The sequence below is a fragment of the Salvia hispanica genome, chromosome 6, assembly GCF_023119035.1.
Source record: "Salvia hispanica cultivar TCC Black 2014 chromosome 6, UniMelb_Shisp_WGS_1.0, whole genome shotgun sequence".
Classification (NCBI taxonomy): domain Eukaryota; kingdom Viridiplantae; phylum Streptophyta; class Magnoliopsida; order Lamiales; family Lamiaceae; genus Salvia; species Salvia hispanica.
Genome location: NC_062970.1, coordinates 31,572,416 through 31,591,875, shown reverse-complemented (window position 1 = coordinate 31,591,875; position 19,460 = coordinate 31,572,416). Strand labels below are relative to the sequence as shown.

The 19,460-nt window shown below is 36.4% G+C and overlaps 3 protein-coding genes, 1 long non-coding RNA gene and 1 pseudogene across 6 annotated transcripts; all 5 read right to left on the bottom strand.

The window, feature by feature from the left end:
- Positions 1–323: 323 nt before the first annotated feature.
- On the bottom strand, positions 324–5,056 carry LOC125191844. 3 transcript variants are annotated; one of them, XR_007171263.1, is made up of 6 exons: positions 4,699–5,056; positions 1,789–1,909; positions 1,281–1,458; positions 848–926; positions 628–756; positions 324–387 (listed from the first exon to the last, which is right to left on the bottom strand). It is a non-coding gene; the product is annotated as an uncharacterized LOC125191844 (long non-coding RNA). The 3 variants fall into 3 exon arrangements; XR_007171261.1 differs by lacking the exon at positions 324–387 and having other exon boundaries at positions 493–756; XR_007171262.1 differs by lacking the exons at positions 324–387; positions 1,281–1,458; positions 1,789–1,909 and having other exon boundaries at positions 493–756.
- A 2,177-nt stretch (positions 5,057–7,233) lies between these two features.
- On the bottom strand, positions 7,234–8,460 carry LOC125191990 (annotated as a pseudogene).
- A 1,900-nt stretch (positions 8,461–10,360) lies between these two features.
- Positions 10,361–12,086, bottom strand: LOC125197410 (11S globulin seed storage protein Ana o 2.0101-like). Its single transcript, XM_048096148.1, has 3 exons — positions 11,712–12,086; positions 11,374–11,642; positions 10,361–11,298 (listed from the first exon to the last, which is right to left on the bottom strand). Exons 1-3 carry the CDS (start codon positions 12,046–12,048, stop codon positions 10,501–10,503), a joined length of 1,404 nt encoding a protein of 467 aa, XP_047952105.1. The 5' UTR covers positions 12,049–12,086; the 3' UTR covers positions 10,361–10,500.
- Positions 12,087–14,474: 2,388 nt separating this feature from the next.
- Positions 14,475–16,271, bottom strand: LOC125196411 (cocosin 1-like). The gene is made up of 3 exons (XM_048094914.1): positions 15,640–16,271; positions 15,131–15,568; positions 14,475–15,061 (listed from the first exon to the last, which is right to left on the bottom strand). The coding sequence occupies exons 1-3, from the start codon at positions 16,237–16,239 to the stop codon at positions 14,615–14,617; spliced, it is 1,485 nt and encodes a 494-aa protein (XP_047950871.1). The 5' UTR covers positions 16,240–16,271; the 3' UTR covers positions 14,475–14,614.
- A 2,135-nt stretch (positions 16,272–18,406) lies between these two features.
- LOC125197127 (glutathione transferase GST 23-like) lies at positions 18,407–19,312 on the bottom strand. The gene is made up of 2 exons (XM_048095833.1): positions 18,977–19,312; positions 18,407–18,888 (listed from the first exon to the last, which is right to left on the bottom strand). The coding sequence occupies exons 1-2, from the start codon at positions 19,295–19,297 to the stop codon at positions 18,535–18,537; spliced, it is 675 nt and encodes a 224-aa protein (XP_047951790.1). The 5' UTR covers positions 19,298–19,312; the 3' UTR covers positions 18,407–18,534.
- Between the last annotated feature and the right edge of the window lie 148 nt (positions 19,313–19,460).

Below are 19,460 nucleotides of genomic sequence, written 5' to 3'. Positions count from 1 at the left end.
ATTGACGTATTAGTAATTATATTTAATATTACTTTCAACACTAAACACAAAGAATCTACAAGCAAATCTAGAAAAAAGTGTGACAGCCTATAAAATAAAGCTTTTTTGAATTAAGTAAAATATTCATTCAGTATGTATGACATATTATATCTACCAAAAATAATGAATATCCCCTAATTCAGTTATCAGCCCACGTAAATTTTCATTTGGCAATGCAAACATTTGATAGGCTGTCACACTTTTTTCTAAATAAAACAAGCATAAGATACAGATTTTTGCAGAACAAATAAGAAATCCGCTTTGTATAGTAATTTGGAGAAAAAGATACAACCCACTATATATTAGTAGTATCATCTTACCTTGGAAACATTATACTACAATTTATATCTGCAAAAAAAATTGTTGATATGTTAGTAATCAAGAGAGAGAGAGAGATTCATATTTCCAGCAGTTTCCAAGAGAGAGAGAAATTGTGTTAAATTCATATTTGCTATTGTTTCCAATGCAATTATCTAAAAGGTCTCTTATGTTATATTTTTATGGGGAAGATGCATCTTTCTAACCAGCATGCTAAAGATGGGAGTCCTATAAATACCCCCCTATCTTAACACTCTCACTATCACTTACTTCCTCTCTGAATCGAAATCATCAAACTCATTGGTAACCTTCTTGCAATTGCTTTTCCATATCTTATTCCATCCCTCTGTACCCCTTTGATCAATTTTCTTCATCTCATTCCTTCTACTTCTCTGCAATCTGCAACATTGTTTTAGTTGTTGTTTAATCTTTGAATCTGTTTATGTTGAAAGAGATATTAAAAGAACTCAACAATGCCTCAGTGTTGCACCTTGATTGATAATTTGCATCCTTCGATTACTTCTTCTGTGATAGAGTGCGTTGCATCCGTGTCTTTGATGTTGCAGTGCCTGGGAATAAGGAGGAAATCATTAGCTTAGATTGTAGATTGTATGCTTCATGATCGAGAGGTATAATTTAGTACTATAAGACAGATTCACAATCTATCTATCTATCTATCTGTTTCTATAAATCTGGAAATCTGCCACGTTTTAATGCACTTACTTTATCTAACATTTCAGAGTGTGAGAATACAAACAATATTTCCAAGGAATTTGATTGAGAAGCTTCGTCCTATTCTTTTCAACTAATTAACTCTGAAATCCAAATTGATAAATATCACCTATTTATTATGTAATCTGATATAGAAAGGGCATTAAGATAGTTACCGCCCAGGATTTGTGTAATATCTTTGGATGTGTTACCTTTTAATGTGCATCGTTTTCTGCACTTCTTATATCTTCAAGTGTAGACTTGAAGAGTCTCTCATGGATGAATCACTCATCTGCACTATTGCAATCTCTATGTTAATCTTTTCGTCTCTCTTTACCTTTTGTATTTTCTTCCTCTTATTTTGGAAATTTTGTTCACTCATTTTGTCACCTGTAAGGAATCAATAATCTTATTAGTGTGGATCAAACATGGAAACTTCTGTAATAACTCACTGAACTGTTTAAGTTCTCTATTTTGATTAGAATTTGACACAGATATGATTTTACAATCTTTGAAGCCTGCTATGTTTAATTTTTAAACATGCTCTGAAAAAACAATTGATTTATGTCTACTGTGAAGTTGTTAAACGTTTTTGAGTCAGGGGTTGTAAGTATGAATGCTTTTGAATTTTTTCTCAAATCTGTGTATGTTTTCACCAATTTGTGAAAGTTTGATGTAGAAAAATCATTGATCTATGGTTGGGAAAAGAAATTTAGTTACCTTTCGCAGTTTACGTCCGTCTGTTAGTTTACAAACCCATATAACATTCCACCGCTTTCATCGGTGCCGTTTCCTTTCATTTTTTTGCCTCATATCTGCTATTGTACAGATGAGAACAGATCTGCTATCGTGTAGAAAACAATGAGTGTTCTATTAGAACCGATCTGAAATCTAAATCAATTACAAATCGTTTAAAATTGTTGAATCAAGAAGCGGATTTTACCTTTATCTTACTAATCTAAAGTGTCAGTTTGGTGAAAAGACAATTTTATCCTTTTTGGAGGAAAATGAGAAGCTGACTTTGTAATTAAGTTTTTCTAATTTTTTACAAATGTTGGCATTATACATGTTGCAAAAAATGCTCAATTAAAGCAGAGGCTTCTCAAATGTTGGTGTAAGAGTAAATAGCTAAATTTATGGCTTATAATGGTTTTACGTATATAATAATGAACTTGATGTTGGTAAGATAAAACTAATACCTTAACTTATTTTGGTCTTTAATGAATGTTTTTTCTGCAAGTGTTAATCAAAGTTATAAATTATTAAAAGTCTCTATATTGTTCTGTTTAATATTTAATGAATGATTTTTTGAGTCTTTGTTTTTGTTTTGAGGTTTGCTTTTTTTAGTTTCTTAGTCCAGGCATATTAGTATTGAGGCACATGAAATCAACAAGAGTTTAAGCTTTAGCACTAATTCTAATCTGAACATCTCTTAATCCACTAAATGAACACAAAGTATACTAAACCAACAAAATCTTATCATACAATCATGTTTTAAGAAAAATTATTTGCAAGATGTATTCTATTTAGATGAAACCATACTCTCATACTATAGTCAGACAAGAATATGTAAATTGATTGACCTACACTTTTAGAACACTATGGTTTTAATTCCACAACCAGCTAAGCAATTTTCTTCTCATTTTGTAGATATATATTTTCAATTTAAGCAAATGAAGAAACTAAGAGATCTTCTACTATAAAGGAAGAGTTATTTTCTTTATGAAAGCTTAAATAATCAATGAGGTAAGCCATCTATACCTTACATTATCCATTTTGTCTGGAATATGTATTTAATCTTTAGCAAATGTACCTAAATGTACATGTGGAATACATGACGGTTACCACCTGATAAGGCTAATTTCATGCATCGGTTATATGTGAAAAAACGTTATAATTTGCTGGGTCTAACACGTTTCCTAAGCCAGGTGTGTGAAGAAAAATCGCTAGATCGAGGAAATGCTGAAGGAGATGGTCTAGCGAAGGAAAGGAACGAAGTGAGCAGGATTTAAAAGAAAAGAAGGCGTGACAAAGGAGTCAATAGCTGAGGGCAACAAAGTCTTATCTCTCGCTGGGCCCCACTCCAACGCCTATATATAGAAGAGCATGCAACGCACATCATCACTTTTTTTCACTCTCTTCTTAGCTCACACACATTACACACACTTGGGAATGGGAGATCTGGGGTAGTCGGGTACGAAGGGTTACTTTTCTTTAGAAGTTTCGCAGTTGCAACACCGTCCGAGTGTGGACGAAGATACAATTTCTCTTAATTTCAGTTGTTTACTCGTTTTGCTGTCGAACTTCACTTTTGGGAGTCGACTTGGTTGTTGATGATACTTATTATCTTTTCGCTTTGTTGATTTGCGTTTAGTTGTTAATTTTCAAGTTGATTTACGTAGATCTCTCTGCTGGAAGTTTATTTTTACAAGTATTATTTCAATCTCTGTTTTAATTTGATATTGTGGTGTTTGATATGGGAATTTGGTGATAGATCTGTGGTTTATTGACTGTTTGGAGGTTGTTGTTCGAATCTGAAGTGATGAAATGTTTCCGTTGGATGGAGTTCGTGTTGGACGCTTGGATCCGGAGTGGATTTAGCGTCTGAGGTTGGATTCGAGGCGAGAATAGGAAGTTGTTAGATGGATTTGAGTTTTCTTCTTGTTTTCTGTTTTGCTTCGTCTAGCGTCTGCAGATCTGTTCAGTTCTTCGTTCATTATGCATTGATTTGACTTAGAATTAGTTTGCTCTGTTTTGATTTCGTTCATGTTGATTTTCTTATGAGTTTTACGCAATTTGGTTGTAGAAGATGATGTCGCTGTTAGTTAGTACGAGAGTTAGTTATTTTGCCAGCTTTTCGTTCGTACTCTGCTTTTTCAGTCATGGTCCCCACAGTCAGTTTGTTTCCTAGGTCTAGGTAATTAAAGTAGTTTTCTTAAATCAAGTGTTGAGCAGTTAATTTCCTTTGCAACGTTCTCTTATAATTTCGCCTAGGTCTAGCTGTTAGCTTAGGAGTTTTAAAGATTCCCAAGTCAAGTTTAATTTATTTATTTTTTTCCTCAACCCAAAAAAAATGCGTGGCAGCAGCCAACACCAAAAACACACCCAAATCCTTGAACATGAGTATTACGCATCCTTCTCTGTGGGATCGATCCCTACTTCCCTATACTAGGTTTAGTAAAGTGGTTGAGGGTTTTTGAAAGAGGTGTTTTGTGTGTCCGACGACCAGGATTTCCTGCGACCAACGAGTTCCTAGACCGCGTGATCTAGTGGATTTGCTGGACCTAGGGAACCTGTTATTTCCTTTTGAACACACTGTAAACACACAACAAGGAGAACCTTTCACCACCTTTACCCAAATTAAATTTCTAATAAACATTGAAATTTAAAGGCTTGTCTTTCAAAAATTTGATATTTGGTCCTTTGCTTTCAGTCATTTCTGGATTCGAATCTGCTATTAAGTTTTCACTTTTGAGTTATGTGTATTCATAATTTCGCAGTTCCAATCTATAATTTACACATGCAGATCATAACAATCTAAATTTTTGAAGTTTATGTTGAAGTAGATAAATTCAGAAACTTTGAACAATTTAGCCATTCTAATCTTTGTAGTTTCAAATCGATTTTTACCTTGGAAGAAGTATTCTTCGAATTTTCTTTGGCTGTCGTTCGTGAGCTTGATCCGGCTCCAGATTTGTTTTTGATTTGCTTGGTTTAATGGTTTTTTTGGTTGATCAAGAAGTGTTGTAGCAAGTTCCTCCTTTTGAACTCCGATCTGCCCTGTTTGGTCACCATCGTTTTTGTCGCAGCAGACGCCGGCGGAGGAAGGTCCTTCGGTTAAATCCTTCAATCGGCTGTTGATAAAAGAGGAAACTTGATATAATTTCTTGATCATGTGCTACCTGTAGAATTTGGCTTCAAGAACGTGCGATGGGTGTGATTGGAGAAGAGGTGGAAGTGTGTCGAGGGTTTGTGTGTTGGTGGAGAAGACGATCTTCTCTTCCTTATTTTTTTAATTTTATATTTCCTCTTCTATAATTTTAGATAGAATATTATATTGTATTTATTTAGTGATCTATGATATTATATTGGTGTGGTTGCATAAATTGTTTTCCAAATCATGAATAAATAAATATTAGTATTATTTGTTTCTCATTTCTACTAATTCAAAAAATCACAAATGGAGTTTTATTTAACAATATTTGATGTTATTTGAAATATATATTGCTCTATATTGTTTATGTAGGTTTATATTTGAAAAAACCTTTTTTTGGTCAGAGTCAATTATATATTGTTCCTTAAAGAGTTACAAGTTGTGAATGATTGAATAGTTTAGTTTTCCTTTATTATTTGAAAATCTTATGTCATGTGCATGGTATTAGTAATATATGATTTATTTATTTTATTTTATTTGACTCCACTTAGTTGATAGTTTTAAGTTGTAGGTACTGTTTATTGAATATTAAATGTTTCATTTAGAATGAGTTGAGAGGAGTACATTTTTCTTTTTGTTATTGTTTATAATGTTATTAATAGTTTAAAATGTTATGAATATTTATTCTAATTAGTAGGGGTGATTTCACTACAAATGTTGTTTACAAACAAGTTTTTCAAAACTTACGGATATTTATGTTTTATTGATAACAATTGTTGAGTTATTTTTTTTCCATTTATCTTATTGTTTTCTTTTTGATATCTACTCACACATGTTTTATTTATTTGTTTATTACTAAAATCTAACTAACTCATACTCTTTTATCATTAGTCACACGTCTCTTCTTTGTCATTTATTTTATAGTATATTTTACTCCTCTTATATCAAAATTAAAATTATGTAAATCTTTATATTGTTTTGAATTCTTATTTTCTATAATTTCATTAGAAATTTGTATTCATTATTTGAAAATATTATGTCCCGTGCATAGCACGGGTGTTAACACTAGTATTTTAAAACAGAGAAAAAATATATACTACAATGCAAAAATTAAAATGAAATAGAAATAGAAATAGAAATAGAAAAGAATAAAGTCAAGATAGGAGTCTTTCACCAAGACAAAGTTTTGAATCTTATACAAAGTACTACTCCCTCCGTCCCAAGATCGTCCCAAGATAAGTGACTTGTATTCTTTTTTAGGGTGTCCCACTATAAATGACCTATTTCCATTTTTAGCAAAAAGTCATCTCTCTTACTTTATTCCCACCTACTTTATTCTCTCTTCTCTCTTCTACTTTTCCCTCTCTCATACTTTACTCTCTCCACTTTAACTTATTTAAATACCATTCCTTAAATCCCGTGCTTGAAAAGAAGTAGGTCACTTATCTTGGGACGGAGGGAGTACCGGTTAAATGGACTAGCTAGTGAAGGACCAAAGTTTTTATAGAGGCGGTTCCATTATTTAAGAAAGGGGGACCTACTGATTTTTACATGCTCATACCTATTACCCCAGGTTGGGCCGACAGTATGTTTGTTTTTTTCAATTAGACCTAATGATCAAATTTTATACATGTACATAAAAAATGAATGTGTTTTTTTGGAGAGAATAAACATGAGTATTGAGTAGTAAAACAGTATTGAATTGTTTAAATATCTTCATTCTTAAAAGTTGCATATGCTATGGAGTACATCGTTTTGTATGAACTGACTTCAAATACAAAAGAGATTATGTTTCCGTCTTCGCATACAATTTACGCAATTATGATCCTTGATCTATTGTAGTGTTTCGATTTGATGCTATTGTCAGTTATTCAAAAATAAGATTAAAATACAAGTCCAATTGGAGTTGGCTTAGTGATGGAATTTATATTAGTTCCAATCCAACCAACTGTTCTATAGAGGTTTACCCAACTCAGATTAGTAAAGAATATTACTCCTACTAAAATACAATACATATTTGGAGGGGTCAAAATTTGTTTGGTGGCGTAACAAGGCTCATTTTCTCACAGAGAAAAGTACCACCTGCGCATCAAAATTTAGTTCATCTAATAAAAAAGTAGTACTCCTACTAGATATTTCAAATTAATCTAGCATTATAAGTTCAGAATACAAGAAAAAGTTCTCCAAAATCATAATACTATTATTGAAGAAATGGCTTATTAGGGAAGAATCCAAGGTACAGGATTTGATTATATTTTTCTACATAAAGAAATAACAATCTTAATCTTAATATCTACTAACGAGGAAAGTTCACATTTCACTTGACTCCAAATCTTCAGCCACTCCAGAATCTACTTTGTCCAAAACTCAGTAGTTCCACAAACAATCTAAATCTATTTGCCCTGTTGAAATGATAGAAAAATCTTCACCAACATCGTACAGACCAACTCCAACTTCATACATAGAGACCGTGTTAGACATTTCACTATTATCATGTGAGAAATCAGCTGCAGCGTTTTGTTTCTTGAAATAGCTCTTTGTTCCACACAAACGGGGTAGAGTTGTCTGTTCTGGCTTTAAAACAGAATCCAGGCAATGGAAATTTTCGGTATATGGACTGGGTTGAGATGAAAAAATTGAAGTCGGATAAAGGGAATTTGTGTTTGAAGAAGAGGTATATTCTTCAACATATATATCTTGATTATTTTGTAGTAGATTGGAGAAGCAGGTCACATGAGCAGCGGCATTCATATGTCTCGTATTATCACCGGATGAAAAATCCACCAATGGAGGTAAATCAAGACGAGATTCAATGCTACTTAACATTTCTGATATGTGGACTTTCTTTCTTCCTAGAGTTTTGTTGAATACTTTGCAAACTACCCATTCATTCTGCAAGATTGAAGAAACAAATTGATCACTTGAACAAAGGAAACAGAGCAGAACAGGGGAAAACAGAGAAGAACAGGGGAGATTGTGAACCTTAGAGAACATATTGTAGTTCTTTCCTTGTAATCTGTATTCATGCATAACCCAATTGCTTTTAACTCCTCTAGGGGCTCTCCCTACATAGAAAACCAAAGTCTTTTTCATCCCGACCAAGACTTTTGCTCGGTAAATCTCCTTATCCCTCCCGGTGGCCTTCCAGTATCCAGCACTCGTAGCTCGATTAATCCTCAACCCAGTTGGGTACTTCCTGTCTTTCAAACAAAAAAAATGCCACTCTTTCTCCCCAATCTTCGCCTTCCCTGCCAATCCGAAACATATTTTGGGATTAGAATATGGATTAAACACTTATAGAATCAAGAAAATCTTATTATATATCCCTTACATGGCAAATCCCAAGGCTCAACCTTGTTTAAGTCAACCTCGCCAATAGCTTTTGTGGTGAAATTGAGGTCGAGTACCTTTGGGGATAAGTAATGAGACACGAGCTCTTCATCGGTCGGATGGAATCAGAAACCTGGGGGCAGTTTTAGTGGTTGATCACACAAATCATAATTATATAATCCTTCCATTCTTGAAACTACACAAACCGTTCAAGATAATTATGCAAACTTATCTCGTAACACAAGAGTGTATATGATCAAAAAGGGATGCTTGCATAAGATGGACAACTCTTTCGATAATTGTTTTATAGATGCATAAATAAGCTTAACTTTAATGAAGCTTTGACTAGAGAGTGTTAGAGTGTGGATGGTCTATTTTAAAAAATTTATAAAATGAGTGAAAATGTGAAGAAACATTGTTCCTATAGTAGCCATACAATGAGTGTGAACGTACTAACAAAGGTTCCTAATTGTAATTTACAGCTGCACCAAAGTTGACAACTTCATTGCTATTAGTAGTGGGTAACCTAGTAGTAAATGATAATGTAAAGACCATAAATCATAAATTTGACTTTCTCCGAGTTATTATCCGAGACTTGATATTTGGCATATCAGAAATTTAGGCTTTCATGTTCTTATTAAATGTCAACTTTGAACGTGGAATTGACTTTTGCTTAAAGTTATATATTGTCAACGAATTAGTGGGCAATGCAGTCATTTTCCATAATTAATCAGAAAAGATTATATGCCTCATTTATTTCTTGGTGGCTGTTAAGCACCTTAATTACTGATAACTACTTGTTCACCGTCTTCATTAAATCCTGGTTTAGAGTATCTCTATGTACACATTTTGAATAAAGATAAATTAACAAAAATTGTACTTCAAATTTAAATAAGATAATACTATCAAATTAGTTTGAATTAGTAGCTTCATTAATTATATATATCAATGACTAATTTAACCCTATTTGCATTTATAAGAGAAAAATTGTGCCATTACAGTATTTCCTTAATCATTTTGTTTTAGAAAATATGTAACTGATTTTATTCTTGAATATATTCACGGTTGTTCAAAAATTCAAAATACAATTTAGATAGAATAATCATTCATAGTATTTGAATGGAATAAATTTTTTTTAATTCATTTTTATTTAAACTATCACAATGGTATGAAGATAAATAAATTATTCTTTTTAATAATAAAGTAAAAATTGTGCAAAATAATCTTTTATTTGGAATTACTCTCGTATTATGCCATATATACCGATATTTTAAATTTTTCTAATTTTTAATTTTTCAAGCATTATAGTACATATTGGTAGATATTTCAAAGAGAAAAATTGTTCGTTTGTGAAAAAAAAACCCCAAACCCTAAAACCCTAAATTTCTTTAATATAGTATTTATTTTTAATAATATTTTTTTTATCTTTTATAAATACTATTTTGTTATTATATGATTATTCTTTGTTTTATATAGTGTAATATATATTGATAAGATTTCAAAACTGAAAATTTTATATAATTAAGAAACTACTCTCATTGAATGATATTACGTGGATGTATGACATTTCTAAAATATATTATTAATAATATAATAGGGGGTGGATGTATGACATTTCTAAAATATATTATTAATAATATAATAGGGGTTAGATGATGTGAGATTATTTGACTCGATACATATAATACAATCTTCTAATGTATAGCTCACAAATTGACAAAAAAATTGAAATTATATGATAAATCACTATAATTTCAATTTTTCACTGAAATAGTTTAATAATTTCATAACTATGAATTCAATTTTTCACTGAAATAGTTTAATAATTTCATAACTATTTTCATAGTGCCTAAATAAACTCCATAATAGGGACAAACATTTTATAGTCCAGCTTCGACTTCCATAACACATTAATGTCCATCAATTGACTTAACAAATATTTATTCTGAGTGAGAATATAAATAATTTTATATATTTTTCCATTTTATCCATTATAAACATAATCTAACATGTGGTCGTATAAATCTCTACTTATCTTCAGTTATCTGTTGTTGTAAGTATATGAATTTAATTTAAAATGGAGCTGAGTGAGGCAAAGTGATTTATCATTTATTAGAATCAAACATAATGATCCAGAACACTACTCCCACACATGGACAACATACATGTGCCCCATATCCACAAGGAGAGATGTTTCTTTTATTGTCTCAAAATTCCACAGGTCACATTTATGCATATCTCTGCGACGGGCTGAAGAGAGTGGACTCTTCCCTTCCGAACTTCAAGCTCTTAGCTTCGTCTCGGGAGATGCCGAAGGCGTTCATGAGAACTTCATTGGGCATGGCTCGGATGGCGGAGAGGCGGCCTGCGAGTTGGGCGTTCATGGCGTTGTCGTTGGTCTTGAAGGTGATCCACTCGAATCCGTTCTGGCTGGCCTTCTTCACCACAACGAAGTTCTGCGGGACTACCAGAAGCTGCCCCTCCTTCACCTCTCCGTCGAAAACCGACCTCCCTTGGGTTCCCACCACTTGGATCCTCGCACTTCCCTTAGTCACGTACAGGGCGGAGTGGGCGTTTGTGCACCATTGTGGCGCCACTATGGCATTCTTGTAGAGGATTCCTCTTTGAGCGCTGAGCTGCAAGTAGTTGAGGATGGGGAGAGACTGGCTGTTGACGTTGCTGATGCGGCCGCCGCGGGGGTTGTAGAGGTCGGCGCTGGTGGGGTGGTCGAGGTTCTTCTTGATTTTGTATGAGCAGAAAGTTTCCTCCAACCCATTGTAGGGCCTTCCTCGCCTCTGCGAATGCTCCTCTTCGCTCTCGTACTCGGGCAGAACCATCCTCAGCTTCTCTGCTCGGACAATGATGCCTCTTTCGTCTTCCTTGCCTTGCAGCCTCCTCATCAGCTCCGGCTCGGTGTTGAAAGCGTCCGCCAGAAGCTGCTCGTCGAACCCGTACAACATGTTTCTGTATTCTTTCCCTTGTTTCTGGCTCTCAATGGATTGTGGGTTTCCAGCAAGCACAAATTTCTGTACCAATTACATACCCCATCAATTTCAGTGATTTTTCAAAATTTTCCAATGTGTCTTAAATTTTATACTAACTCTGAATTTGAAGTCAAGCTGGTTGTTGTCATTGCCAATATCCAACATGGACACGTAAGTCAAGGGTGCGTCTCCGTCGTTGTAAACGAAGGTGGTGATGCCCTCGGGCAAGGCAATGACATCTCCGCGGCGGAACCTCCTGAGTTTCTGGTGGCGGTCGCCCCTCCGAACATCCTCTCCTTCCCGAGCGGAGTATCTCGAGCTTGCTCCAGCCTCCGACTCATAAGTCTCAGCACATCCCGGAATCACAGTCCCCAAAATACCGCTACCTAAACAATTTAAAACATTATTCGTAATTCAAAATCGAAAAATGTGGAAAGAAATGAGTGATTATCTACCTTGGACGATGAAGGTGAGACGAGGGGCGTTGGTGTAGAAGGGCAGGACGAGACCCTTGGGCTGCACCTGGTGGCGCACGAATTCGATGCCGGCACACTCGAATTCGGCGCTGGAAGTGTCCCAGTACTCGCTGAAGCCGGCCTCGGACTGGAATTTGAGGGTGGGTTCGCGGGCGGAGAGCTGCTGGATTTGGCATTGGGTCTTGGCGCGGAAGCGGTGCTGCTGCTGGCTCTGCATGCTCTGCCAGAACTGCTGCTGCATCATTTGAGCTGAGCAGCAGCCATGGAGGAGGAACAGGAAGCTTAGGCAGAGAGAGAGCGAGAGAGCTTTACCCATGGCTGTGATGTGATGTGATGAGAGATTGGAAGAGGTTGTTGGTTGTTGGTGTGAAGTGGCGATGGGAATTTATACAAGTAGGGAGTGAGGTGGGAGTTGACACGTTAGAGAGATGGTGATACACTTGGCTGATGCAAGTGTGCATGTCTGTTTTGTTTGTTATGCATGGCTGGTGACGTTGTCCACTTTTGGGTAATGTGGCATTCATATGTGGAGATGCTGATACAGATGCCTCTTCGATGTATCTGCATGTATAATGATTTTACTCTATCGGTCTGCCAATTAAAACTCGGCTCAGTGCATGATTTAAGAAATTATTTTATTTTGTAAATAAAATTAAGAAAATTGAATTAATAGAATATAGATCTATTTTTATATATTAATTTATTAATAGAATATGACTGTAAGAATTTAGTTGAATAATGGTATTACTTACTTAGAATGGAAAAAAAAAAAAGGCAAATGAAGCTTTAAACTGAGGACACCCAAAATGATATGTAAGAATTTAGTTGAATAATGGTATTACTTACTTAGAACGGAAAAAAAAGGCAAATGAAGCTTTAAACTGAGGACACCCAAAATGATATATAAAAATTGGAAATGGAGTAACTTTTTATACTCCCTCCGTCTATAAAAAATGACCACATTGTGAATGACACGGGTTTTAATGAGGAATTGGAAAAGTAAGAGAGGATGGAAAAAAATAGTAAGAAAGAAATAGTGTTAGTGGAATGTAAGGTTCATATTATTAGTAGTGTTTAATTGTGTTAGGTAGCATATACAAAGTCCTTTTTCAAACTTGGTTTGTTTTTCGTGGATAATAAAAAATGACAAATATGGTCTATTTTTCATGGACGGAGAGAATACAATGTATTCTTCTTTCAATTTCAATGCAACCCTAAAATTTAGAGCCAAGCAGAGTACATAGTACTTACTCATATTTTGTTGAAGTATAATACTCCCTCCGTCCCATAAAAATTGAGACAAAACTTTCGGGCACGGAGATTAAGAATTTATATTAAATAAATAAGAGAGATAAAAAAAGTAGGAAAGATAAGAGAGAGTAAAGTAAATGATGGAATAAAGTAAGAGTGATTAGATGTTTTTTCTTTTGTTAAAAAAGGAAATGACTCAACTTTGTTGGGACGGACTAAAAAGGAATACTACTCAACTTTTATGGGACGGAGGGAGTATATTGAAATTTTCATAATATTATTTCTTTTTCTAAGAATTATTAAACTGGTATAATATCATTAATTTACATCGGATTGTCAATTTCTCACTAATTCGACAATTTAAATAAAAAACATAATCAGACAATTGAACTTAATATTACATAAATTAAAATATATACTAGCTGTGGTGGTTAAATGTGGTGGCGATAGTAATATAAACCTAAGGTGATGGCGTAGTAAATTAGTAATAGACTAGTAATATAAGTAGTGTACATTAATAGGCTCATCGTAATATACTCTCTATTAAAATTGATTTTGTAATTTCTTTTGATGATGTCCCTTTTAAATTGATACTGTATTTTATTTTTAGCATATAAACAATAAATTTACTTTATTCCTATATTTTATTTAATTTCACATTATTTTCTTTCACTTAATTATCAAATATAAATTCATATCCAAAAGAAACATATCTCTATTAATGTGTAAATTCATATCCAAAATAAACATATCTCTATTAATGTGATGGAGAGATTAACAATAATATAAATAATGGTATTAATATGTTATTTCATTGGAAGATTTCGTGGTGGATTACTCTTTCTCTAAGTTATTCCCTCTTTTATTTTGTCATTTCTCAACTTTAACTACTCCCTCCGTCCCACGATAAGAGTCATACTTTTGTTTCTGCACTCGTTTTACAAAAATGTGATAGAGAGATTAACAATAATGACATTCGACCCAGTATTCCATTTCGGGTCATCCCACATAATTTGTCCCACTTTTACCATTTTTAGTAGTGGACCCCATATTCCACTAACTCATTCATACTCACATTTTATTATAAAACTAATACTTTAAAAGGAGGACCCACATCCTACCAATTTTTTCAACTCACTTTCCATTAAATTTTCAACTCACTTTCCATTAAATTTCTTAAAATCTGTGCCGGGTCAAAGTATCCCAAATTATCTGGAACGGAGGGAGTATGATTTTCATAAAATAAGTGCCCAAAAATAATGGGGACGGCAAAAGCGGGACAGAGGTTGTATACGCATATTTTATGGATATGTTATTTTTCATTGTAATATTTGAATTTTGATTTAAGATTCGTGGTGAATTATACGGGAGAAAAAATACTACTCCTACTCCATTAGGATTTTGGATCTTATTCCCTACAGTAATAAGGATTTCATCGACGTGTGTAGCAGAAAAATCCAAAAAGCGAAAGACCACAAAAAACAAGAAATCTACTCCATTAAAAGGATCTCTTAAATTTTATTCAGTGAAACAAAACGATACACATTCCATCCCTCTCGCAGTATTGAGGTGAAGCCCTCATTATTTAAAAAGGCTACGGTAACTTTGGTGGAATATCTAATTATGTTCGTTTACATCATAGACTTGATCACATCCAACGCGTAGTCAATCGGCCATGGGCGGCTTGGGTATCTCGATGAACGCCTGCTAGAAGTGGAGCTCATGATCCTCGATTCATCTCTCTTATACTTCAAATTCTTGGCTTCCTCCCTCGTGATGTCGTACGCGTTCATCAGCACCTCCTCCGGCATCGCTCTGAGCGCCGAGAGGCGCCCTGCCAGCGGGCTCACGATGGCGTTGTCGTTGGTCTTGAAGGAGATCCACTCGAGTCCCTCCTCGTCGCTCGCCTTCTTGATCACCACGAAGTTTTGTGGCACTATGATCATCTGCCCCTCACGCACCTCGCCGTCGAACACCGACCGCCCGTTGTGCCCCACCACTTGGAATCGGCCGCTCCCCCGCGTGATGTAGATTGCCGAGTGGGCGTTCACATTCCAGTGTGGCGCAATTATGGCGTTCTGCATTAATGTTTACTAATCAATTTGATACAAATATTAATGAAATGTGTTTAATTTAAATTTATGTACCCTGTGAAGGACGCCTTTCTCGGCGCTAAGGCGGAGCGAGTTGAGGATGGGGAGTTTGTGGCTGTTGACGGTGCTGATGCGGCCGCCGCGGGGGTTGTATATGTCGGCCCGGGAGGGCTCATCCAGGTTGAGCCTGAGCTTGGCGCTGCACAAGGTTTCCTCGAATCCATTGGAGATGCGTCGGCTCTCCCTCTCCTCTTCTTGGCCGGGGAACACAATGTTGAACTTGTCAGCTCGCACGATTTGGCCTCTGAAGTCATCCTCGCTCTTCAGTTTCCTGGCTGTCTCTCTGTCCACGTTGAAAATCTCTGCAAGAAGCTCCTCGTCGAATGGGTAGAAAACGTTGTTTCTTTCGGTTTCGCTCTCTCCCCTTGGCCGGCTGCGGTAGCTCTGTGAGCTCTGTGCTTCGCCTCGTGGCTTTCCGGCTAAGAAGAAGTTCTGCATATTCAATTAATTTAAATGAGAAGCCAAACAAGAAATTAAAATTGGTTTTTTAAACATAAACATACCCTGAATGTGTGATCGAGCTGGTTGATCTCACTGCCGGTGTCGAGCAATGCAACAGTCTCGAGCCTCTCTTCTCCGTTGTTGTAGAACCAGAGAGTGATCCCGGCCGGCAAGGCCAGGACATCACCTTGCCTGAACTGGCGGACCTTCTGGTGACGGTCCACGAAGCTTCTGCTGCTCTGATAGTGTTCGCCTTGTGGCATCTCGGTCTCGAAGGTCTCGGCGCACCCGGGGATCACGGCTCCGAGCAGCCCCTTTCCTCGGACGACGTAGAGGAGCTGAGGTGCATTGTTGTAGTGGGGCAGCAAGAGGCCTCTGGGCTGGATGAAATTCCTGACGGCGGCGACTCCGGCGCACTCGAACTGCTGGTTGTTGCGGTCCCAGAACTCGGTCCGGCCGGCCTCGGAGTCGAAGCGGAGGGTGGGCTCTTGGGCGGTGAGTCTCTCAACCCGGCAGTCGGTGCGGGCGCGGAGGCGGTGCTGCTGCGGGTTCTGAAACACCGGGTCTTGCTGTTGCTGTTGGTCGGCGATCAGAGCGGAGGAGGCATTGAGGAGAGCAGCGCAGAGGAAGGTTAGGAGAAGAAGAGAGGAAGTGGAAGCCATTGTTGTAGTGATGGGTGGATGAGATGTGAAGCGGAGAATAGATGAGGGAAATTTATAAAGGGGAGAAAGGGTTTATGGTTGGACACGTAAAGGATGGATGAATGACATTTGGCTAGTGGAGTGGTGCATGGAGTTTTGTTTGAATGTTGCATGCATGAGGAATATGCCCAACGCCTTACACCTAATGGATATTTGGGTGGCTATGTGGCGATTCTGCTGCCATTCACAAATTAAGACTGCGATTGATCATAATTAATGCTTAATTCAACTGAAATCCAAAGAACTCAATAAGAGTAGTATTGTTAGTTTTGTCATTTTACTTTTTTGACATGACTCAATTACTAAACTAAGGACTAGCTACGTGGTGATCACTAGTCAAGACCCAAAGTATGTAACTGTGGTGGCCACGATTTATATATGCACAATAAAAGGGGTCAATTAAGCTCACCGTTTTGCTTTCATTGGTTAATTTGGGTTAAAGGTCAGCTATAGTCGGTTTGTGGACTAATCAAGTTTGAGTTAATTGCATTATTGTTTCTATTAGATATAAATTTTCAATTATAACCCGTACCCGTAAGCATCAATGAGCTGATAAGTTTCAGCTACACCAATATACTAGTATTTTCATTCACTATTCAAAGATTTATTTATTTATTTTTTCTATTTTTAGTATGTGGCCCCACAATATTTACCCATTTTCACTTAATTTCCTTTACAAAATCAAACAATATTTTAAAATCCAGGCTAAGTCAAACTGACTAAATTTAGAGGGAGTAACTACTAAAAACTACACTAACGTACCTCTAAAAACTCTGAATCCATTTAATCCAATACAATCATAATTCTTGGTAAACTAATGATCATGCAAGTATCCCTCATCCCTGGAAAAACGCTAGTCCTACTAATTAGTACTACCTCTGTCCCTGAAAATTTGATACAGTTTACTATTTCGGTCCGTCCCTAAAAATTTGATACACTTCACTTTTATCATTTTTGGTAGTGGACCACATATTCCACTAACTCATTCCTACTCACATTTTATTATAAAACTAATACTTTAAAAGTAGGACCCACATCCCACCAACTTTTTCAACTCACTTTCCATTACATTTCTTAAAACCCGTGCCGGGTCAAAGTGTAGCAAATTTTGGAGGACGGAGGTAGTAATTTATGTTGGTATAAAGCATTTATGTGCAAGAAAACAATCTCCCACTAACTCATTCCTACTCACATTTTATTATAAAACTAATACTTTAAAAGTAGGACCCACATCCCACCAACTTTTTCAACTCACTTTCCATTACATTTCTTAAAACCCGTGTCGGGTCAAAGTGTAGCAAATTTTGGAGGACGGAGGTAGTAATTTATGTTGGTATAAAGCATTTATGTGCAAGAAAACAATCTCCTTAGAGCATCTCCAATGGCGGCTAGCCCACCGGCTAGTCAAATCGCAGCGCTAGCCGGTCGGCTAGCCGAACAACTGCGACCGGCGAGCGCTGAATCGGTTAGCCATTCGGCGAGCGCACGCCGATTTGAAGGCGTTGGCCGCCATTGCAAATGCCTGACGATCGGCGAGCGATCGGCCAGCGCAATTTATTATTATTATTATTATTATTATTATTATTATTATTATTATTATTTTTTAATTTTTGAAACATTATATATTCGCGATTTTCACGTCGTTTTCATTTGCACCATTTGTTTTAACGAGTTTTCTCTCTATCTAAATTTCTGTACAAGAGCAACATCAAGAGATGGACAACAACAACCAGTTTACTCCAGCGACGAGAGGGTCTCAGACTCCTACGGTACCCGTGGGGTCTGGATGGGGGCAGATGGGCGGGCAGTACAATATGGCGGGGGCTTGTGTGTGGAAGCCCGATTTTTTTTATTATGTAATTTTTTTTATTTAATGTAATTTTTTTTTAATTAATGTACCTTTTTTTTATTTAAATGAAATTAATGAATTTTCCCGTATATGTCTCATAAATTTATTTCCGTAATTTGTCATAAATTTAATTCCGTAAATTGAATTATTTTTATTGCGGCTAGCCTGTGGCTAGCCTATTTGCTTAAAATGATGATGTGGCAGATGAAATTTTATTGCTGGTGACATGGTAGGGCTAGTCTGTGGCTGGCCTAAAGCCATTGGAGATGCTTAGATAAATATTATTCAAAACCGGCAGAATATATATTATTGAAGGAACTACATATATACGTAAACATAAATAACTACCTTATGCAATACAAATTGACTAATGCATCGCAGTCTACTCCGAATGCAAATATATAGCTCTAGATCCTCTGCAAATGAACCTCACGTTGCCACTGGAAAAAAGTGAGCATCTCATCTTTCGACGGCAAATCACCGTTGATCGTCGGATGATCAACAAAATTACTCTTCCACGCTGCTAAATTCGGAAACTTGAGCGCATCCAAAATTGTGACGGCAGCAACTTCCTCCCAAACAGGCAACATGTAGGCAATGAATCCCATCATGAGATCAAGGTACCCAATCGTATCGCCTCCAAAGAAACGCCTTCCTCCTAGCTTTTCTTCCACTCTTTCAAGATGACCAATCGCATCTTTCACTGCTTTCTCCTGAATTTCATCCTTTGAGCACACAGTAAGCCACGCTGATTCAAGAACCTGCCAAAAATCAAATAACAACATGTTTAAGGCCTCGTACTAATAGAGTCGTAGGGGTTGTACTTAAATATTGGCACACTCTAAATACCTTTTGGTCTGCAAATTTAGACCAGAAGCGAGCTTGGGCTCTTTGGTAAGCATCAATTGGAAACAACGGGGCGTGGCTCCAAACCTCGTCTAAGTACTCGAGGATTATGGAGGATTCCGGCAGTGGATTACCGTCATGAACAAGAACAGGCACTTTTCCGGTGACAGGGTTGATTTGAGAGAGAAGAGGGCTTCTATTGAACATATCTTCTTCTATGTATTCAAACTCAATGCCCTTCAGTTTCATTCCCCATTTCACCCTATGCACGAATGGGCTAACCCAGAAGCCAACCAGCTGCACGCCCTTATTGCCTTTTTCCATTTTAATTATTCTTGTATTTGTTCTATTTTAAATACTACTCCTATAGTACTGCTACTATATTTATAGTTTGATAATGATTGACCTTAGTAGTCAATCTCGTGGATTAATTTGTGGTTTATTGGTGACTTTGCCAATTTGTGATTGAATTTTCAAACGTGGAAAA

Bases quoted from the DNA above. Each gene is read 5' to 3' on its own strand.
- LOC125197127 (XM_048095833.1), bottom strand. From the start codon at position 19,297: ATGGAAAAAGGCAATAAGGGCGTGCAGCTGGTTGGCTTCTGGGTTAGC. The intron at 18,889-18,976 runs GTATTTAGAGTG...GATTTTTGGCAG, and splicing joins CTAAATTTGCAGACCAAAAG to GTTCTTGAATCAGCGTGGCT.
- LOC125197410 (XM_048096148.1), bottom strand. From the start codon at position 12,048: ATGGGTAAAGCTCTCTCGCTCTCTCTCTGCCTAAGCTTCCTGTTCCTC. The intron at 11,643-11,711 runs GTAGATAATCAC...TAAATTGTTTAG, and splicing joins TCTCACCTTCATCGTCCAAG to GTAGCGGTATTTTGGGGACT. The intron at 11,299-11,373 runs GTTAGTATAAAA...TAATTGGTACAG, and splicing joins AGCTTGACTTCAAATTCAGA to AAATTTGTGCTTGCTGGAAA.
- LOC125196411 (XM_048094914.1), bottom strand. From the start codon at position 16,239: ATGGCTTCCACTTCCTCTCTTCTTCTCCTAACCTTCCTCTGCGCTGCT. The intron at 15,569-15,639 runs GTATGTTTATGT...TTGAATATGCAG, and splicing joins AGCTCGATCACACATTCAGG to AACTTCTTCTTAGCCGGAAA. The intron at 15,062-15,130 runs GTACATAAATTT...ACATTAATGCAG, and splicing joins AGAAAGGCGTCCTTCACAGG to AACGCCATAATTGCGCCACA.